We start from the raw sequence: 17,706 nt of genomic DNA on the forward strand, positions 1-17,706 counted from the left end.
CCCTACCATTCTAGTCTACCCTGTACCGCGTATTTGTTTGCAATTTAGAACCGGGAAGTGTAACCTGTCATCGAAACAAAAATTAATCGCCACTAAAATTGAAGAAAAAACTAATATCTCTTGAAGTTTCTGACATAATTTAAAAATTACACATGCTACCAAGTATTCAATCAAAACACACTAATAATTATCTCGGTCAAGGCTGCCGGGATCACGACAGACTTTCTCTAATGAATATATGTGTGAAGTTGATAATTGACGTATCACGGCAGCGGTCGGTATTACTACCCGCCCAACCCTACATTCTCGGTAACAAACACACTCTCTGTGTTAATCACTCTACGGCTTCCCTAGAACATTAAATACAACAATCTCAAACACTACTGTCGTAACAGCATGCTAAAAACGCTTGTCAGATTTAAACTATCATCCTTTTGTGATAAACGTTTTATTAACCATTTTCAAACTGCTGCCTGATGCAGATTGATGTTATCTTTATGACGTACTTCCGGTCTAGCAGTATGTTTCTAACTCTTCTGTACAATAGCATCTTTAATGCATGAAGGCAACAAGTGTTCCTTATCAAACGTTACGTGTTCTTACAGTCTTTCGTAGAGTCTGACTTGAGAAGTTCTCTCCTGGAATGTTTCTGGGATAATTTATGTAAGAACTTGGTCGGTCGTTAATGGTGAACAGGGTACCAAACCAACAATAAAAAGCTTTTGTGAACGAGATCAAGACCACATAAAAACTTTAACAGGGTATGAGGCAAAGAGTTTGTGAATGAAAGAATACAAAGGGTGTGTGACTGACAAAACTTTTGTAAACAGGGTATACGTGGAGGTACATATAAGATACTATAATACTAGGACAGACGAAATCTTGATAACATTTTAGAGTCAAGGGCAAATTTGAACGGTAATTAAAAAAGTTTGGAAGCAAGGTAACAGACAGATGAGGTAGACAAAAAAAGCTTTTGCGATTATGATACGAGACGGATAGAATCTTAATAACAAAAGTATAGGGTAAAACAAGCATGGCAGAAGTACTTTGGACATCATCATTGGTTAGTGAATGGTAGATCCCTTGTAGAAGGTTGTAGAAGAGAACCTTTTAGAAAGTGTGTCGGGTACTTGGAAAACTTGAATCTAGACGATATGCTTCAGACATATTTCATGTTACACACGCGGACCTGCACCGCTTTACATACTTCATATCCAGATGCTATTTATGTACAGGAAATTAACAACGGGTTGGCCGTGCAAGGCGCACGTGTGGCACCTGTTTCACCAGGAAACTATATAGTATCTGAAGGCTTTGCCTCACGCCGAGTTACTCTACAGAGAAACCAAATTATCTTATTATCAGTATAATTAATACTTCTTTGATCAACTATGCTTACAATCTGAGAAGGATATCCTTATAGAAAGCTCAAACCTACAAGTTGTGGTGAAAGGTTTCCCTTTTCATAGTCAAGCATTTCATGTTCCTTACCGGAAACGCCCGGACAATTGCATAATTTATACCTTAAAAGCATTAGTCATGAGCGTATTAAGTTTTGTCATTAAACAAAAAACCTTAACTCTCAGATATACTGACTGTGTTATAAACAATAGCATTATGTTGTTTAAACCTTAGTGTTCATCATTTACCGCCATCGAAGAAAAGCTACAGCACATGAACTGTAGGGGTGATCCTGCATCGCCTTTTGTTACATGTGTTTCGGATGTTTGTAGCTTGTTTGCTCCGACATTAAACATGTCTTGTCACGACGTACACAGAAAGCTTATTTCTGTAGTATGCGCTCATTATACTATAAATAGTGACACGCGCTCTCGCCCTTATTTCTCCTCTAAAGGTCTTTGAGGACATTGTAATTCAATTATAACAGCTCCACCACTTCTAATCGTAGGTTGGTTTTTTTCTCTCGGATACTCTGGCTTTAACCGCACATATGATAAAATTTATTATATCAAAGAACATTCAATAAGTCGACGCAAGAAAAAATGGAAATCAACAAAACCTTCCCCAGGACAAGTTCCCTCTGACAGAGCTGTTGGAAAGATGTACCTTGTGAGCTTTACAAGTCTTTCTAAACAACGCGTTGCTTTGTCGGCGGATTAGGTACGTGGGAGGAATGCCCTTTAGCGCCACCTGTCTCTCCCCTGGAGGCCAGTAACATCAAACTCACGTGTCGTGATCAGCATTATTGCCGATCTCGTTTCCAATATATAAGACGTCGTTGAGATAATAGAAACAATAAGCCCTTACTGGTTTATGTTGCTTTGTTTTCGGTGTTGCTCTTTGACATCCATGTATACTCAGGAATCCCAGAATTCCAAGAAATGCTTCACGTGCGATATATGAATCCACAGGATATTGTAATGTGGTCGGAACCCTGTTAATATATAGCTTTACACATGGTATTGTAATGCAGTCAGATATCCCAGAAAAACTACAATTTTACACAGGGAACTGTAATGCAGTCGGATCTCTGTTAAACTATAGCTTTACACAGGACATTGTAATGTAGTCAGACACAGATAAGACCACATTGCAGTTCCCTGTGTAAAGCTGTAGTTTTACAGGGGTATTGCAATGTGGTCTGATCCCTGTAAAGTAATGTGGTCTGATCCCTGTAAAACTATAGCTTTACACAGGGTATTATAATGTGGTCTGATCCTTGTAAAACTATAGATTTACAAGATATACCGTAATGTTGTCCGAGCCCTGTAAAACTATAGCTTTACACAAGATACTGTAATGTTGTCTGATCCCTGTAAAACTATAGCTTTACACAGGGTACTGTAATGTTGTCTGTTCCCTGTAAAACTATAGCTTAACACCGGGTACTGTAATGTGGTCTGATCCCTATAAAACTATAGCTTTACACAGGGTATTATGATTTGGTCTGATCCCTGTAAAATTATAGCTTTACACAGGGTACTATAATGTGGTCTGATCCCTGTAAAACTATAGCTTTACACAGGGTACTGTAATGTGGTCTGATCCATGTAAAACTATAACTTTACACAAGATAATTCAATATTGTCTGATCCCTGTAAAACTATAGCTTTACACAGGGTAATGTAATGTGGTCTGATCCTTGTAAAACTATAGCTTTACACAGGTGTTATAATGTGGTCTGATCCCTGTAAAACAATAGCTTTACACAGGGTATTGTAATGCCGAAAGATCCCTGTAAAACTATAGCTTTACACATGGTATTGTAATGTGGTCTGATCCCTGTAAAACTATAGCTTTACACATGGTACTGTAATGTGGTCTGATCCCTGTAAAACTATAGCTTTACACATGGTATTGTAATGTGGTCTGATCCTTGTAAAACTATAGCTTTACAATCGGATACTGTAATGTGGTTCGATCCCTGTAAAACTATAGCTTTACACATGGTACTGTAATGTGGTCTGATCCCTGTAAAACTATAGCTTTACACAGGGTATTATAATGTGGTCTGATCCCTGTAAAACTAACGTTTTTTACATTGTGCTGTAATGTGGTCTGATCCCTGTAAAACTATAGCTTTACGCAGGGTATTGTAATGTGGTATGATCCCTGTAAAACTATAGCTTGACACATGTTATTGTAATGTGGGCTGATCCCTGTAAAACTATAGCTTTACACATGGTACTGTAATGTGGTCTGATCCCTGTAAAACTATAGCTTTACACATGGTATTGTAATGTGGTCTGATCCCTGTAAAACTATAGCTTTACACAGGGTACTATTATATGGTCTGATCCTGTAAAACTATAGCTTTACACAGGTATTAATGTGGTCTGATCCCTTAAAACTATAGCTATTACACAGGTATTATAATGTGGTCTGATCCCTGTAAAACTATAGCTTTACACATGGTATTGTAATGTGGTCTGATCCCTGTAAAACTATAGCTTTACACATGGTATTGTAATGTGGTCTGATCCCTATAAAACTATAGCTTTACACATGGTATTGTAATGTGGTCTGATCCCTGTAAAACTATAGCTTTACACAGGTACTGTAATGTGGTCTGATCCCTGTAAAAACTATAGCTTTACACAGGGCACTGTAATGTGGTCTGATCCCTGTAAATCTATAGCTTTACACAGGTATTATAATGTGGTCTGATCCCTGTAAAACTATAGCTTTACACATGGTATTATAATGTGGTCTGATCCCTGTAAAACTATAGCTTTACACAGGGTACTGTAATGTGGTCTGATCCCTGTAAAACTATAGCTTTACACAGGGTACTGTAATGTGGTCTGATCCCTGTAAAACTATAGCTTTACACAGGATATTGTAATGTGGTCTGATCCCTGTAAAACTATAGCTTTACACATGGTATTGTAATGTGGTCTGATCCCTTTGTAAAACTATAGCTTTACACATGGTATTGTAATGTGGTCTGATCCTTGTAAAACTATAGCTTTACACAGGTACATGTGGTCATGTAAAACTATAGCTTTACACATTGTAATGTGGTCTGATCCTGAAACAAGCTTACACTTGATCCTTGTAAAACTATAGCTTTACACATGGTATTGTAATGTGGTCTGATCCTTGTAAAACTATAGCTTTACACATGGTATTGTAATGTGGTCTGATCCCTGTAAAACTATAGCTTTACACATGGTATTGTAATGTGGTCTGATCCTTGTAAAACTATAGCTTTACACATGGTATTGTAATGTGGTCTGATCCCTGTAAAACTATAGCTTGACACATGGTATTGTAATGTGGTCTGATCCCTGTAAAACTATAGCTTTACACATGGTATTGTAATGTGGTCTGATCCCTGTAAAACTATAGCTTTACACATGGTATTGTAATGTGGTCTGATCCCTGTAAAACTATAGCTTTACACATGGTATTGTAATGTGGTCTGATCCCTGTAAAACTATAGCTTTACACAGGGTACTGTAATGTGGTCTGATCCCTGTAAAACTATAGCTTTACACAGGTAGAATGAATAGCTTTACACATGGTATTGTAATGTGGTCTGATCCTTGTAAAACTATAGCTTTACACATGGTATTGTAATGTGGTCTGATCCCTGTAAAACTATAGCTTTACACAGGGTATTGTAATGTGGTCTGATCCCTGTAAAACTATAGATTTACAAGATATACCGTAATGTTGTCTGAGCCCTGTATAACTACAGCTTTACTTAGGGTATTGTAATGTGGTCTCATCCCTGTAAAACCATAACTTTACACAGGGTATTGTAATGCCGACAGATCCCTGTAAAACTATAGCTTGTCACAGAGTATTGTAATGCCGACTGATCCTTTTAGAACTGTAGCGTTAAAAAATGAATTACGAAACAGAAAAAAGGCGGTGTGAGTAGAACTATACAATTTATAACACTGCCAAATGAAATTTTCATGTTCAATTTTTCCCATTTTATGCCAACTACAAACACTTCAAGAAATTGTTTCCTTTCATTTAAATTTGATGTCTTTCTCAATATTTCGAAAATAGTCACGATAAGAAAAATAACATGTTTCCCTATGTTTAAATCTCGCTCGAAATTCTCAAAGGATATCCTAGTGGATATTATGATGAATGATGTTGTCCTAGCTATCTTTATCTTGTCGAGGGCGTGTGTACTAACTGTTAGTTTGGTCTGTGTGTGTGGGTTGGGGGGGAGGGGAAGGGGGGTAGGGAAGTGGAAAAGGTGTATGTTACATTAGGGGGAAGCTACAGAACTCACTGAAATTTATATACATACATTATGAACATTTACGGTTAATAAGCCTGTGTCGTTGCAACCAGATAAATATACAAAATACCATTTGTTTTGAGAGAAATGATATTGCTCCTGAAATCGACACCCGATGGAATTACAGGTGACAATTGTAGCCTCCCACATTACCGTTACTAACAGGTATACAGTTACGCTCAAGTACATGTATAATACACATGTAAAGGTGTTATGTAAGAACAAATATTTTTGAAGAAAAGCACAAAAAAAACCCACTTTTTTTCCTCTTCTTGCCAAATTACAACTCCTTGTCGTAATAGTAGTTATAGAGAAACCCCCAATATTCCAGTGAGGTTTAAAGTAAGGTATTCCAATGAAATTCAATACCTTTAATTTCATCTTCTCACAGATTAGAGTCATTCATTTGTTCTAATTTGCTCTTGATTCTGTCTGACACATGGCTTCTGGTGACGTCATTGTGTGTTTACGATCAACATTATGACGTCATTGGTAAAATCCGTAGGAAGGAATTCCATTCATGTCGACCATTTCCTTGTTCAGGTGTCAAAAGTTAGTGTGTTTAGATGGAAACACAGCTACAAATTGTCTGTTATCTACGCTGATATGTCTTTAAAGGTCACTTGTGCTTTTATCTGCTAGAAGTTTTTATTGAAGGAACACAGACATCTTAAAATCACGCGTCGTGTCCCTGTGCTGGGCCCCCGATCAATGGCTGCCAGAATACCACATTTGCACGTGGTGCGCTCATCAGTTTCCCGAGAACTGGCACAGATGTTAGAAGTATTATACATACTAGCACTGAACATGACTTACCTGTACTATACGGCTCACACAAAAATTAACATTCTATTGGTTTAGCTTTAAGACGTTATTAATGTATTGTATTACGCGTTGGGGAAGATATATAGCAATGTGAAGACTTGAAATGCAATTTTGAAAATCCACTGAAAACATTTTATCAATAAAAAAATTAAAAACGGAAATTCTGTTTTTGAATTTCTATGACTGAGCTTTGTTTTACTCCCTTCTATCAACGTATTGAGTCTTGGTCAGCTCACTGCCATCTCTATCGAGCACTTTTAAAGATTGCAATGTTATTTGTGTTTTTTTTTCGGGTGCGACGGCATACAAGTCCTTTACGATAAGGTTAAAACATTTAATACCAGTCATTCAGTTTAAAGATGCTCCACGTTGACAAATGGTATTTTTTCACTATCGAAAACAGGAACAGACGATTTAGTATTTTTCTTCAGTTACAAAAGTTACCTACTTTACACCATTACCACCATTGAAAAGTTTGAACTTCTAATTTTACTTCAAGTTAAAAATATGAAAAATAATTAATTGCATCCCGAAAAAGTCCCGTAGCACTATATCCTATATGGAATGAAGTAATGATTGAGCATGCACCAAAGGCGAAATTATTTTATGTTATTTTTTGAGTTAATATGGCACATACATACACGATTAAACACCAATTATTGTTCAAATAATAAATATCATTCATGCTCTGTCGGCGGTTGAGGATCTTTAAATCGTTAGATACCTTCAGATGAAGTGTTCTCAATGTTAACAGTGTTCTCATCTCAGTATCAATCGGCAACAATCCTAAAATGATATCAGGACAACTGAAAGTTGTTGTGGTAATACACCAATTGGAAGTATGCCTTTTTACAATAAAGTAACATACAACACATTTGGAGTTGTGCCTTTTGTGGCTATAAAGCAACAGATCTGGAGTTGTACCTTTGTGTCGATTGTGACAATAAAACAACATCATGAGTTGTGATTCTGTGATAATAAAACAACAGATCTGGAGTTGTTCCTTTGTGGCAATAAAGCAACATCATGAGTTGTGATTCTGTGATAATAAAGCAACAGATCTGGAGTTTTTCCTTTGTGGCAATAAAGCAACATCATGAGTTGTGATTCTGTGATAATAAAACAACAGATCTGGAGTTGTTCCTTTGTGGCAATAAAGCAACTTCAGGAGTTGTGATTCTGTGATAATAAAACAACAGATCTGGAGTTGTTCCTTTGTGGCAATAAAGCAACTTCAGGAGTTGTGATTCTGTGACAATAAAACAACAGATCTGGAGTTGTACCTTTGTGGCAATAAAGCAACTTCAGGAGTTGTGCCATTGCCTTGAAAACAGCCGAATCACCACCATCACCGTTTACTGGTAACAGTCGGACATTAAGTTCGGAAGTTGTCTTAATGTCAATTTAACCAGAAATTACCTGCGCGTGCCTAGGCTGTAGGTATATCATCTGATTGATGGTATCCACTTTTGATGTCCATTTTCCTGTGAACAGATATAAACCTGCGCCATAGGGACGGTCTTAAAATGATTTTACTCAAGCATCGGTACTTCAGTAGATAAGCACTGTAATTAAGTTCACTACTTAAAATTTAAACATATATCTTACCGTTATTGCATTTTAATATGACACTTCATTTTCGTTTTTAAAATGTATTTAGCTTTTATTTAGAAAAATCACTGAATTTCTGTTTTCCATTACGTATAAGAGAAAAACTTTTGTTTTTTCTTGGATTTCGATGTAGTTTTATTGTGACGCATTTCAGGGTTTATTGTTAAAAGCATGTTCGATAATTTTCAGATTATATTTGTTGTCGTACTTTCAGACTCGATGTTTGATGTAAATGGCATGATGTACCAAATCGTACATTCAGACTCTATGTTTGATGTAAATAGCATGATGTACCAAATCGTACATTCAGACTCGATGTTTGATGTAAATGGCATGATGTACCAAATCGTACATTCAGACTCTATATTTGATGTAAATAGCATGATGTACCAAATCGTACATTCAGACTCTATGTTTGATGTAAATAGCATGATGTACCAAATCGTACATTCAGACTCTATATTTGATGTAAATGGCATGATGTACCAAATCGTACATTCAGACTCGATGTTTGATGTAAATGGCATGATGTACCAAATCGTACATTCAGACTCTATGTTTGATGTAAATGGCATGATGTACCAAATCGTACATTCAGACTCTATGTTTGATGTAAATGGCATGATGTACCAAATCGTACATTCAGACTCTATATTTGATGTAAATGGCATGATGTACCAAATAGTACATTCAGACTCGAAGTTTGATGTAAATGGCATGATGTACCAAATCGTACATTCAGACTCTATATTTGATGTAAATAGCATGATGTACCAAATCGTACATTCAGACTCGATGTTTGATGTAAATGGCATGATGTACCAAATCGTACATTCAGACTCGATGTTTGATGTAAATGGCATGATGTACCAAATCGTACATTCAGACTCTATGTTTGATGTAAATGGCATGATGTACCAAATCGTACATTCAGACTCGATGTTTGATGTAAATGGCATGATGTACCAAATCGTACATTCAGACTCTATGTTTGATGTAAATGGCATGATGTACCAAATCGTACATTCAGACTCTATGTTTGATGTAAATGGCATGATGTACCAAATCGTACATTCAGACTCGATGTTTGATGTAAGTGACACGATGTACATCCAGACTTTCTATAAACCAGTCACTGTCATAGTATTTAATGTTTTTACTGTGCAATGTGTTGTGTTTGATTTCACACACAAACAAGCCACCTAATGGTTATTGACTAACGTTTCAAACCCTCCATAATATTTCGCCGAGGCCCTTTCCAGAAACAATGCCAGGTATGTAGTGATACCATCTGCTTTAATGTTCAACGCTTACATTGATGGTTTATACGACTCTTATCAAACCCATATGTTCCACGAACCAAGTGGCGCCCCCTTCTGTGTGTCGTACCAGGACAAGGGATGTCACTCTTATCCTCAAGTTCGAAAACGTAGTAAAATGGCGGTTTGGGTTACCAGAAGTCTCCACTGTGTCGTTTTGATGTATGGATCCTAATTCTGAAATCTCTTTTCTGTTGTAACACAGAAAAGTTCGTGATATACCTGTAGAATGGCGTTGTTTAGTACAATGTCGATATTCAAATGTGGTACTTTACAAATATATAAAACAAAAACAAAAAGCAAAAAAAAAAAAAAAAACAACAACAACAAAAAACGGGTCTGCCGAGTGTTTGTTTTTTATGGCGGAAGTAATACGTTTTTCTGTACGTATTGGGGTGAGGATTGTTAACAGTTAGAGGACAGAAAGCTTTGATATCACATCTTGGTGTGCATTCACAATGGCATAAGTCCTGAAGGTGAGAATATCGGATATTGTTATTGATGTATTGTTTGATGACAAGGAAACTTCGGATTTTAAAATATATTCTTTGGTCGATAAGTAAATCATTCAAATGGTTACGTAAATACTAGCTATAGATCTTCTTGGAGCGTATGCTATTGGACACATATTTAAATGACGGTTGAACAAGTTTGTTTTCCTGTCAATATTTGATTATCGCCCCTTGTTCTGTTACCATAATTGATTATGTTCCCTTACTTAAGTATGGTTCATCATTGATTGTCTCCCCTTGTTCCGTTACCATAATTGATTATGTTCCCTTACTTAAGTATGGTTCATCATTGATTGTCTCCCCTTGTTCCGTTACCATGATTGATTATGTCCCCTTACTTAAGTATGGTTCATCATTGGTTGTCTCCCCTTGTTCCGTTATCATAATTGATTATGACCCCTTATTTAAGTCTGGTCCATCATTGATTATCGCCCTTTATTCCTGTCAACCACTCATTATCAGCCCTTGTCGTTCAGTGATTGTGAATCCAGACTAATCCGAGTCAGCCAATTAGTGTTATGTAATTAAGCCTGGTAGGTAATGATGCTGTAAAGCAGGTGTTGGTCCTCGGCTTACTAATTAGTGTTTACTGCTATATACATTACCAACAGTAACGCCAGACTACCGCTCGTCGATCGTAAATCCATCTCGCTCTAATAATTGGTGTAATGAGACCTCCGGCCTGTTGACCAAAGGTCAGTCATGATGTTGATTTCTCATCTCTATGACAACCAACATTGGTATTTCGTTATAGATATGGCGACCGTGTCGTATTAATTCCATGTATGTGGCCTATTTTGTCCTGAAGACATGATCATGTTTATACGTTGTCATGGTTACTGTGCAGTTGTAGTGAATGTATAGTTGTTCTGTTAATTTTGTTATCGGATTCGTACCAGTTGTACCGGTACGTTTATGTAATAAAACGCGCCATACAGCCGAAACGTTCTAGATTTTTCATGTGCCTTTGAAATGGTCTTCTTGTTGAAAACCAAAAAAGAAAATATTCATTTTGGATGAAATGATATGAAGAAGTATTCTCAGTTTATGCTGAAACATTAAGGTACTGATTTTATACCTGTTTTGTTGCAAAGAAGGGAATTCTTTTTATGTTTGAAACTTATCTTTCATATGGGTCCAAACGCTTACCATCAATATTTATAGCATACGAATCCGATAAAAACACACAGATAGCTTCGATATCTTTAAATAGAATAAGATATTATTATCCGACATAAAATGTAATGAAAAATAATGAAATATTCAATTGACACAAACAATAATATATACATAAGTCTAATCTGACAGATATTCTCTTATGCTTTTCGGAAAAAATCTGAGATGCAACTAATAAGTCGGTTACATCCACATCTTGGTTATATTAACATACCCCTGTCCTTTTTAATTAATTATGTTATGTATCTTCTGATATGAATATTCATAAGCAAACGCGACTTTATATTCTTGTCCATTTTATCATCACGGCCAGGGTGACTGGGGAATACATACGATCCACCGCGTTCCCTTGTGTGAAAGGTGCGCTCGATTGGCACTCCGCTAATGGGTAGCTGTAATTATTTCCGCAACCCCGTCATTGCGGAATAATCAATCATAAGCCGAGCCATACTACTGAAATATGAATGAAATATAAAAGAAATGATTGGCTTGAATACATTTGATGAAATGAATATGTTGAATCAGTGCAAGAACTCGACCGATGCTCCGTCTAATGATTCTACTAACTCTGCCAAGGAAGTTGTCGCCATTACATGTCTGTGAACATCCTCGATACTTCAGGGGTTCCGATCACTTACGATCTCTACACCCTTGACTTTCTGATAGTAAGACTGAAGGCAGTTCAGAGGAAAACAATCTGAACCAATCACAGGCCATCAAAAATCTCCTTTGAAGTAAAAGCCACACAGCCAACCACAGTGTACCGTTATACGGCTATTTTGATGTACATCAAAGGACTAAATCACCTGTTCTGCTCTGTTGCCGCCAGTTTTACTATGAGATAGTCCAGGGATGTAGAGATCGTAAGTGATCGAAACCCTTGGAGTTTCGAGGATGTCGATGAAATAAGATAAACAGACCGCATGAAACTCTTAACAGCTTAAACTATATTTAAATTGTCAGAAAAAACCATCAGTCACAATAGGAAGTGGTGCTGGCAATCATTAAAACAAATATACTTTTACGCATCCTATTCGTTTGGTCTGGGATTTCACAGCACTGTGACGAATTGGTAATTGCAGATCTGCATTTATAATGGCATTGCACTATTGAGATCCGATAAATCGGTCAGCCCACACAACACAATTCTAGAAACATTGCTATGATATAAAGATACCGTATTCAGTTTAGTTAACCTTTTGGCGTTCTCTATGGTAATGAGGGCATCAACGACACGTCTGCTTCAACAGTGAATCAATAGTCAGGATGTAATGTAGAACGTTCTACAAATAGGTCATGCTCAGTGCCTAGCAGCCTCACAGGCAAGGTAACAACTGTCAACCACGGCAAAACATAACACCATCAAACCAGTCCCGGGGTCACGGGGTCAGGATACGTAATGGGGGGCATTGTGGCGCCTAACAGGATGTTACGGGGAGACAACTTGGAGGAGAGAGTTTAGCATAAAGAGTTCGAAAAAGTTTATTATGACTGATTAAACACTTCAAAATTAAAGGTTACACGTCTTCGTATACCGAGTAAAAGTTTATTTTTAGCCCACCATCATCAGATGGTGGGCTATTCAAATCGCCTTTCGTCCGTGGTCCGTCGTCCGTCCGTCCGTCCGTCCGTCCGTCCGTCCGTCCGTCAATCCGTCCGTCCGTCCGTCCGTTAACAATTCTTGTTACCGCTATTTCTCAGAAAGTACTGAAGGGATCTTTCTCAAATTTCATATGTAGGTTCCCCTAGGACCCTAGTTGTGCATATTGCATTTTGGGACCGATCGGTCAACAAGATGGCCGACAGGCGGCCATCTTGGATTTTGATAGTTAAAGTTTGTTACCGCTATTTCTCAAAAAGTGCTGAAGGGATCTTTCTCAAATTTCATATACAGGTTCCCCCAGGACCCTAGTTGTGCATATTGCATTTTGGGACCGATCAGTCAACAAGATGGCCGACAGGCGGCCATCTTGGATTTTGATAGTTAAAAGTTTGTTACCGCTATTTCTCAAAAAGAACTGAAGGGATCTTTCTCAAATTTCATATGTAGGTTCACCTAGGACCCTAGTTGTGCATATTGCATTTTGGGACCGATCAGTCAACAAGATGGCCGCCAGGCAGCCATCTTGGATTTTGATAGTTAAATAGTTGTTACCTGCTATTTCTCAAAAAGTGCTGAAGGGATCTTTCTCAAATTTCATATACAGGTTCCCCCAGGACCCTAGTTGTGCATATTGCATTTTGGGACCGATCAGTCAACAAGATGGCCGACAGGCGGCCATCTTGGATTTTGATAGTTAAAAGTTTGTTACCGCTATTTCTCAAAAAGAACTGAAGGGATCTTTCTCAAATTTCATATGTAGGTTCACCTAGGACCCTAGTTGTGCATATTGCATTTTGGGACCGATCAGTCAACAAGATGGCCGACAGGCGGCCATCTTGGATTTTGATAGTTAAAGTTTGTTACCGCTATTTCTCAAAAAGAACTGAAGGGATCTTTCTCAAATTTCATATGTAGGTTCACCTAGGACCCTAGTTGTGCATATTGCATTTTGGGACCGATCGGTGAACAAGATGGCCGACAGGCGGCCATCTTGGATTTTGATAGTTTAAGTTTGTTACCGCTATTTCTCAAAAAGTACTGAAGAGATCTTTCTCAAATTTCATATATAGGTTCCCTAGGGCCCTAGTTGTGTATGTTGCATTTTGGGACCGATCGGTGAACAAAATGGCCGACAGGCGGCCATCTTGGATTTTGATAGTTTAAGTTTGTTACCGCTATTTCTCAAAAAGTACTGAAGGGATCTTTCTCAAATTTCATATGTAGGTTCCCCTAGAACCCTAGTTGTGCATATTGCATTTAAGGACTGCTCCATAATGCTTTTTGGGACTGATCGGTAAAAAAGATGGCCAACCGGCCGCCATCTTAGATTTCATTGTTGAAGTTTGTTACCACTTTTTCTTAGAAAGTACTATAGCGATCTGTCTCAAATTTTATATGTAGTGTGTTTGAAAAAGTTTGAAAAGCAGGGAAAAGATTCCTCTTTCCATTGTCAGACATAGATCATTCTTTGGTGGGCGCCAAGATCCCTCTGGGATCTCTTGTTATGTCTACCAACATGTTTAGAATCGCGCCTTACGTTCTTTTTCTCGTTAACTTTTTCAAGTTTGATAATATCATCCCAACCATCCCTCCATTCCATCTTTACAAGTACATCTGTACTTATATTACGTGTTTATTATATTAAACAAATATTGTGGTTAGGCAAATTGTTGATTCTAATACAGATTGCTTCCTTCTCTGAATGTTCTGTGATTTCGGTATTAAACACGACTATTTTCTGTTTCCATTGTCAGTTTTGCCAGTACTCATTTACCGTAATACTAACAATTCACATTGCCTTTCTACTTCCTGTACAACATCTAATATTTGCTGTTGTTGTTTTTTCTTTACAGGAACGTACCATGGACAATGGCTGAGGGGCATGCGCCATGGCTACGGAGTGCGCGCAAGCGTGCCCTATGGCCTGGCGTCACATTACAGACCTAAGACGTTACGGGCGTCTCTGACGTCACTACGCAGTGAAAACGAGGATGAAATTGTGGTAAAAAATCGTGATAAAAAACTAGATGAGAGCCGCGGAGGATTCGTGCTTAAAGCCAAAAGCGATGAGACTCCCCCCAGTCGGCGGCGCTCAATATTCGATAAACAAGGAAGGTCTAGTTTACGGAAAACCCTAATGTCAGGTCTGAAGTTAAAAAAACAAAAGAGCACGGGTGACATCAACAGCTCACCGAGCCGTCAAACGGGCTCAGTGCGCAGTACAATCAGTAACATCAGTCACGTGAGTGCCGATTCGACGCAGTCAGGGATGACGAACGCTTCCATGTACACAGATAGTAACCTAAGTTTTGTTAGCCAGGATGACATCACAGATATCAATGTCACAGAAACTTACATGGGGGAATGGAAAAACGATAAACGATCCGGCTTTGGTGTTAGTGAACGTTCCGACGGTCTCAAGTACGAAGGCGAGTGGTATAACAATAAAAAATATGGATATGGAGTGACAACATTCAAAGATGGGGCACGAGAGGAAGGGAAATATAAAAACAACGTTTTAATTTCATCAGGAAAGAAAAATAAATTATTCTTGATCAGGACTTCTAAACTGCGTGAACGAGTGGATAATGCAGTTTTGTCGGCACAGCGATGGGCCCAAATCTCTCTACAAAAGGCGGATTTAGCGATTTCAAGGTGAGTAACTATAAGTTCGTTTATGGCGTGAGTAACTATAATTTCGTTTATGGCGTGAGTAACTATAAGTTCGTTTATGGCGTGAGTAACTATAAGTTCATTTATGGCGTGTGTAACTATAAGTTCGTTTATGGCGTGAGTAACTATAAGTAAGTTTATGGCGTGGGTAACTATAAGTTCGTTTATGGCGTGTGTAACTATAAGTTCGTTTATGGCGTGTGTAACTAACTATAAGTTCGTTTATGGCGTGTGTAACTATAAGTTCGTTTATGGCGTGTGTAACTATAAGTTCGTTTATGACGTGAGTAACTATAAGTACGTTTATGGCGTGTACGGTTCTGTAAACCACTTTATTTTCGCATATTCAAAAATAATGCGCCTTCGTTATTTTCAGCATATTTGCGAATACTAACAATTCTTCATTTACATACGTAATATAAAAATTATTTGCGAAGCATTTGAATTGGCAATTGAGCACTCTGGCAAAATCACACGAAAATGTGTACCTCACGGAAATAAATTGACTTATAGTAATTCTAGTTATAGTATTAGACTGGTAAATACGGTAACGGTAACCTGTTCTTAACGAAGTCCTATAACTTGCAACAGACGGTATCTATATCAATTATATTGATTTCATCTCCGATAACATATCATATGAATAAGATACATAATAAATCTTGTGTATCATCATATGATGATCATGTAAATGGTAGTATTCAAGTACAGCGTCGCGTTATAACACTCATCACGATAGAAGACAGCACGCGTTTAACCGGAAGCGGAAATCGATTGTCTGTTATAACAACTGGCAACAGATGGCGAGGAAACCTGTAGAAAAATGTGATCAAATTGCTCCGCGAGAACATTGTTGATGCACATGCCTCTCATAATCATGCCCTCAAGTCACAGACATTTAAATGAGTCTTGTCAGTCGTTTATTCAGACTGATTATAATTTGCCATTGTTCACTACAACGCGGTTGCCTTTTCTGTAAAGACAATGTTTTATTTAGTTCAGTTTTGTCGGATTGTATAGGCTATGCAATTTTCATTAATCACAAACATCTAGATAAATGATGACAATCGGACATTTTAGATAAAGTAGTTTATCCGTGGCAATCCTTCCTGTTGACCTTTTGACCCTTTCACCATGTTGCTTTTCCAGTTGTCCAGTATCGTCTTCTAAGACATCACTAATCATATCCAACGCAAATTGTTGTTATGAAGGTCTTGGAAGAGATCAGTGATATTATAGCACGATACATATTATGGCGATAATAACAACGTATCTGTCATTACGTTATAGGATTTTTACACAGTATAAACATTATCTGCACTACTGAGGACAATTATGAACAAATCAAAGTAAAAACCCGATAGATCAAGTCCATACACGTCGAAGGAATCCCTTTGCTATCGAAGGATTCCGTTGCTACCGAAAGAACCAAAGAGCATGGCTGTTAGGTCGGTTGATTTTACTACTTAGCTTCCGATTAACAGCTTTAGTCAGTCATTAAGGAAATGGCAATGCACCGCGTACAAGTGTGTAGAGTGTCGATTCAGGAGGCTGTGGCATAGTAGGGTTGTGTTTGAAATTATGGAACACATGTCCATTTTGTAGTACTAGCTATATGTCAACACTACTTGGTCACAAACACTGGAGATGTCCGAACACAAAATTGCTGTATGGGGTTATCGTCTTTCGAGTCAGAGAATTCTGATTGGTCGATTGCAGCAATCAGACGACTTCATTTTTATAAGCATATATTGATCAGCATTATTGTTATTAAAAGATTGGTATTGTAACAGACCTCAAGTGTTGACCAGGGTTTATGTTGCCCGTGGTTAGGCCGCCTTCATTATATATCGCCGTAAAGTATTCGGATAGCGATAAAACAATAAAAATATGAAACCCATAAGGGATATTCGCGTATAGACTTGAGGTGAAAACGATACTCGTCCACGAAGTGTTCATCCAATAACTTTCTAGTAGAACTTGTAAGTTCGGTCATAAACCGCGCCATCTACCGTCGTAATAGATTGCAGGACCCCAGACAAACGGAAGTGTGCGGTCGATACCGAGGTCGACGGTTACATGGTGGAGTTTTATCTTAATAGTGTAAGAAAGAATCTGGTCTTAGACACAAACAGTGCACCTAATGCTTCTTCCTCTGTTATATGTAAGTTATACTCTCATTGCCTGGTACATCTGTACACTAGTCTAAAAGTATATAGATACTGTGATGCTATACACATAATGCGTTTCTGCTCGAAA

At 37.9% G+C, this 17,706-nt stretch overlaps 1 protein-coding gene across 1 annotated transcript in view; it reads left to right on the forward strand.

The window, feature by feature from the left end:
• Positions 1-17,706, forward strand: part of LOC138315189 (junctophilin-1-like) — a 58,660-nt gene that overhangs the window by 24,626 nt on the left and 16,328 nt on the right. Inside the window, exon 2 of the mRNA XM_069256004.1 lies at positions 14,628-15,429. Within this exon, the coding sequence (XP_069112105.1) occupies positions 14,628-15,429 (802 nt within the window). The remainder of the gene's footprint in view (positions 1-14,627; positions 15,430-17,706) is intronic.

Source organism: Argopecten irradians, chromosome 2 (assembly GCF_041381155.1).
Source record: "Argopecten irradians isolate NY chromosome 2, Ai_NY, whole genome shotgun sequence".
In the NCBI taxonomy this organism is placed as follows: Eukaryota; Metazoa; Mollusca; class Bivalvia; order Pectinida; family Pectinidae; genus Argopecten; species Argopecten irradians.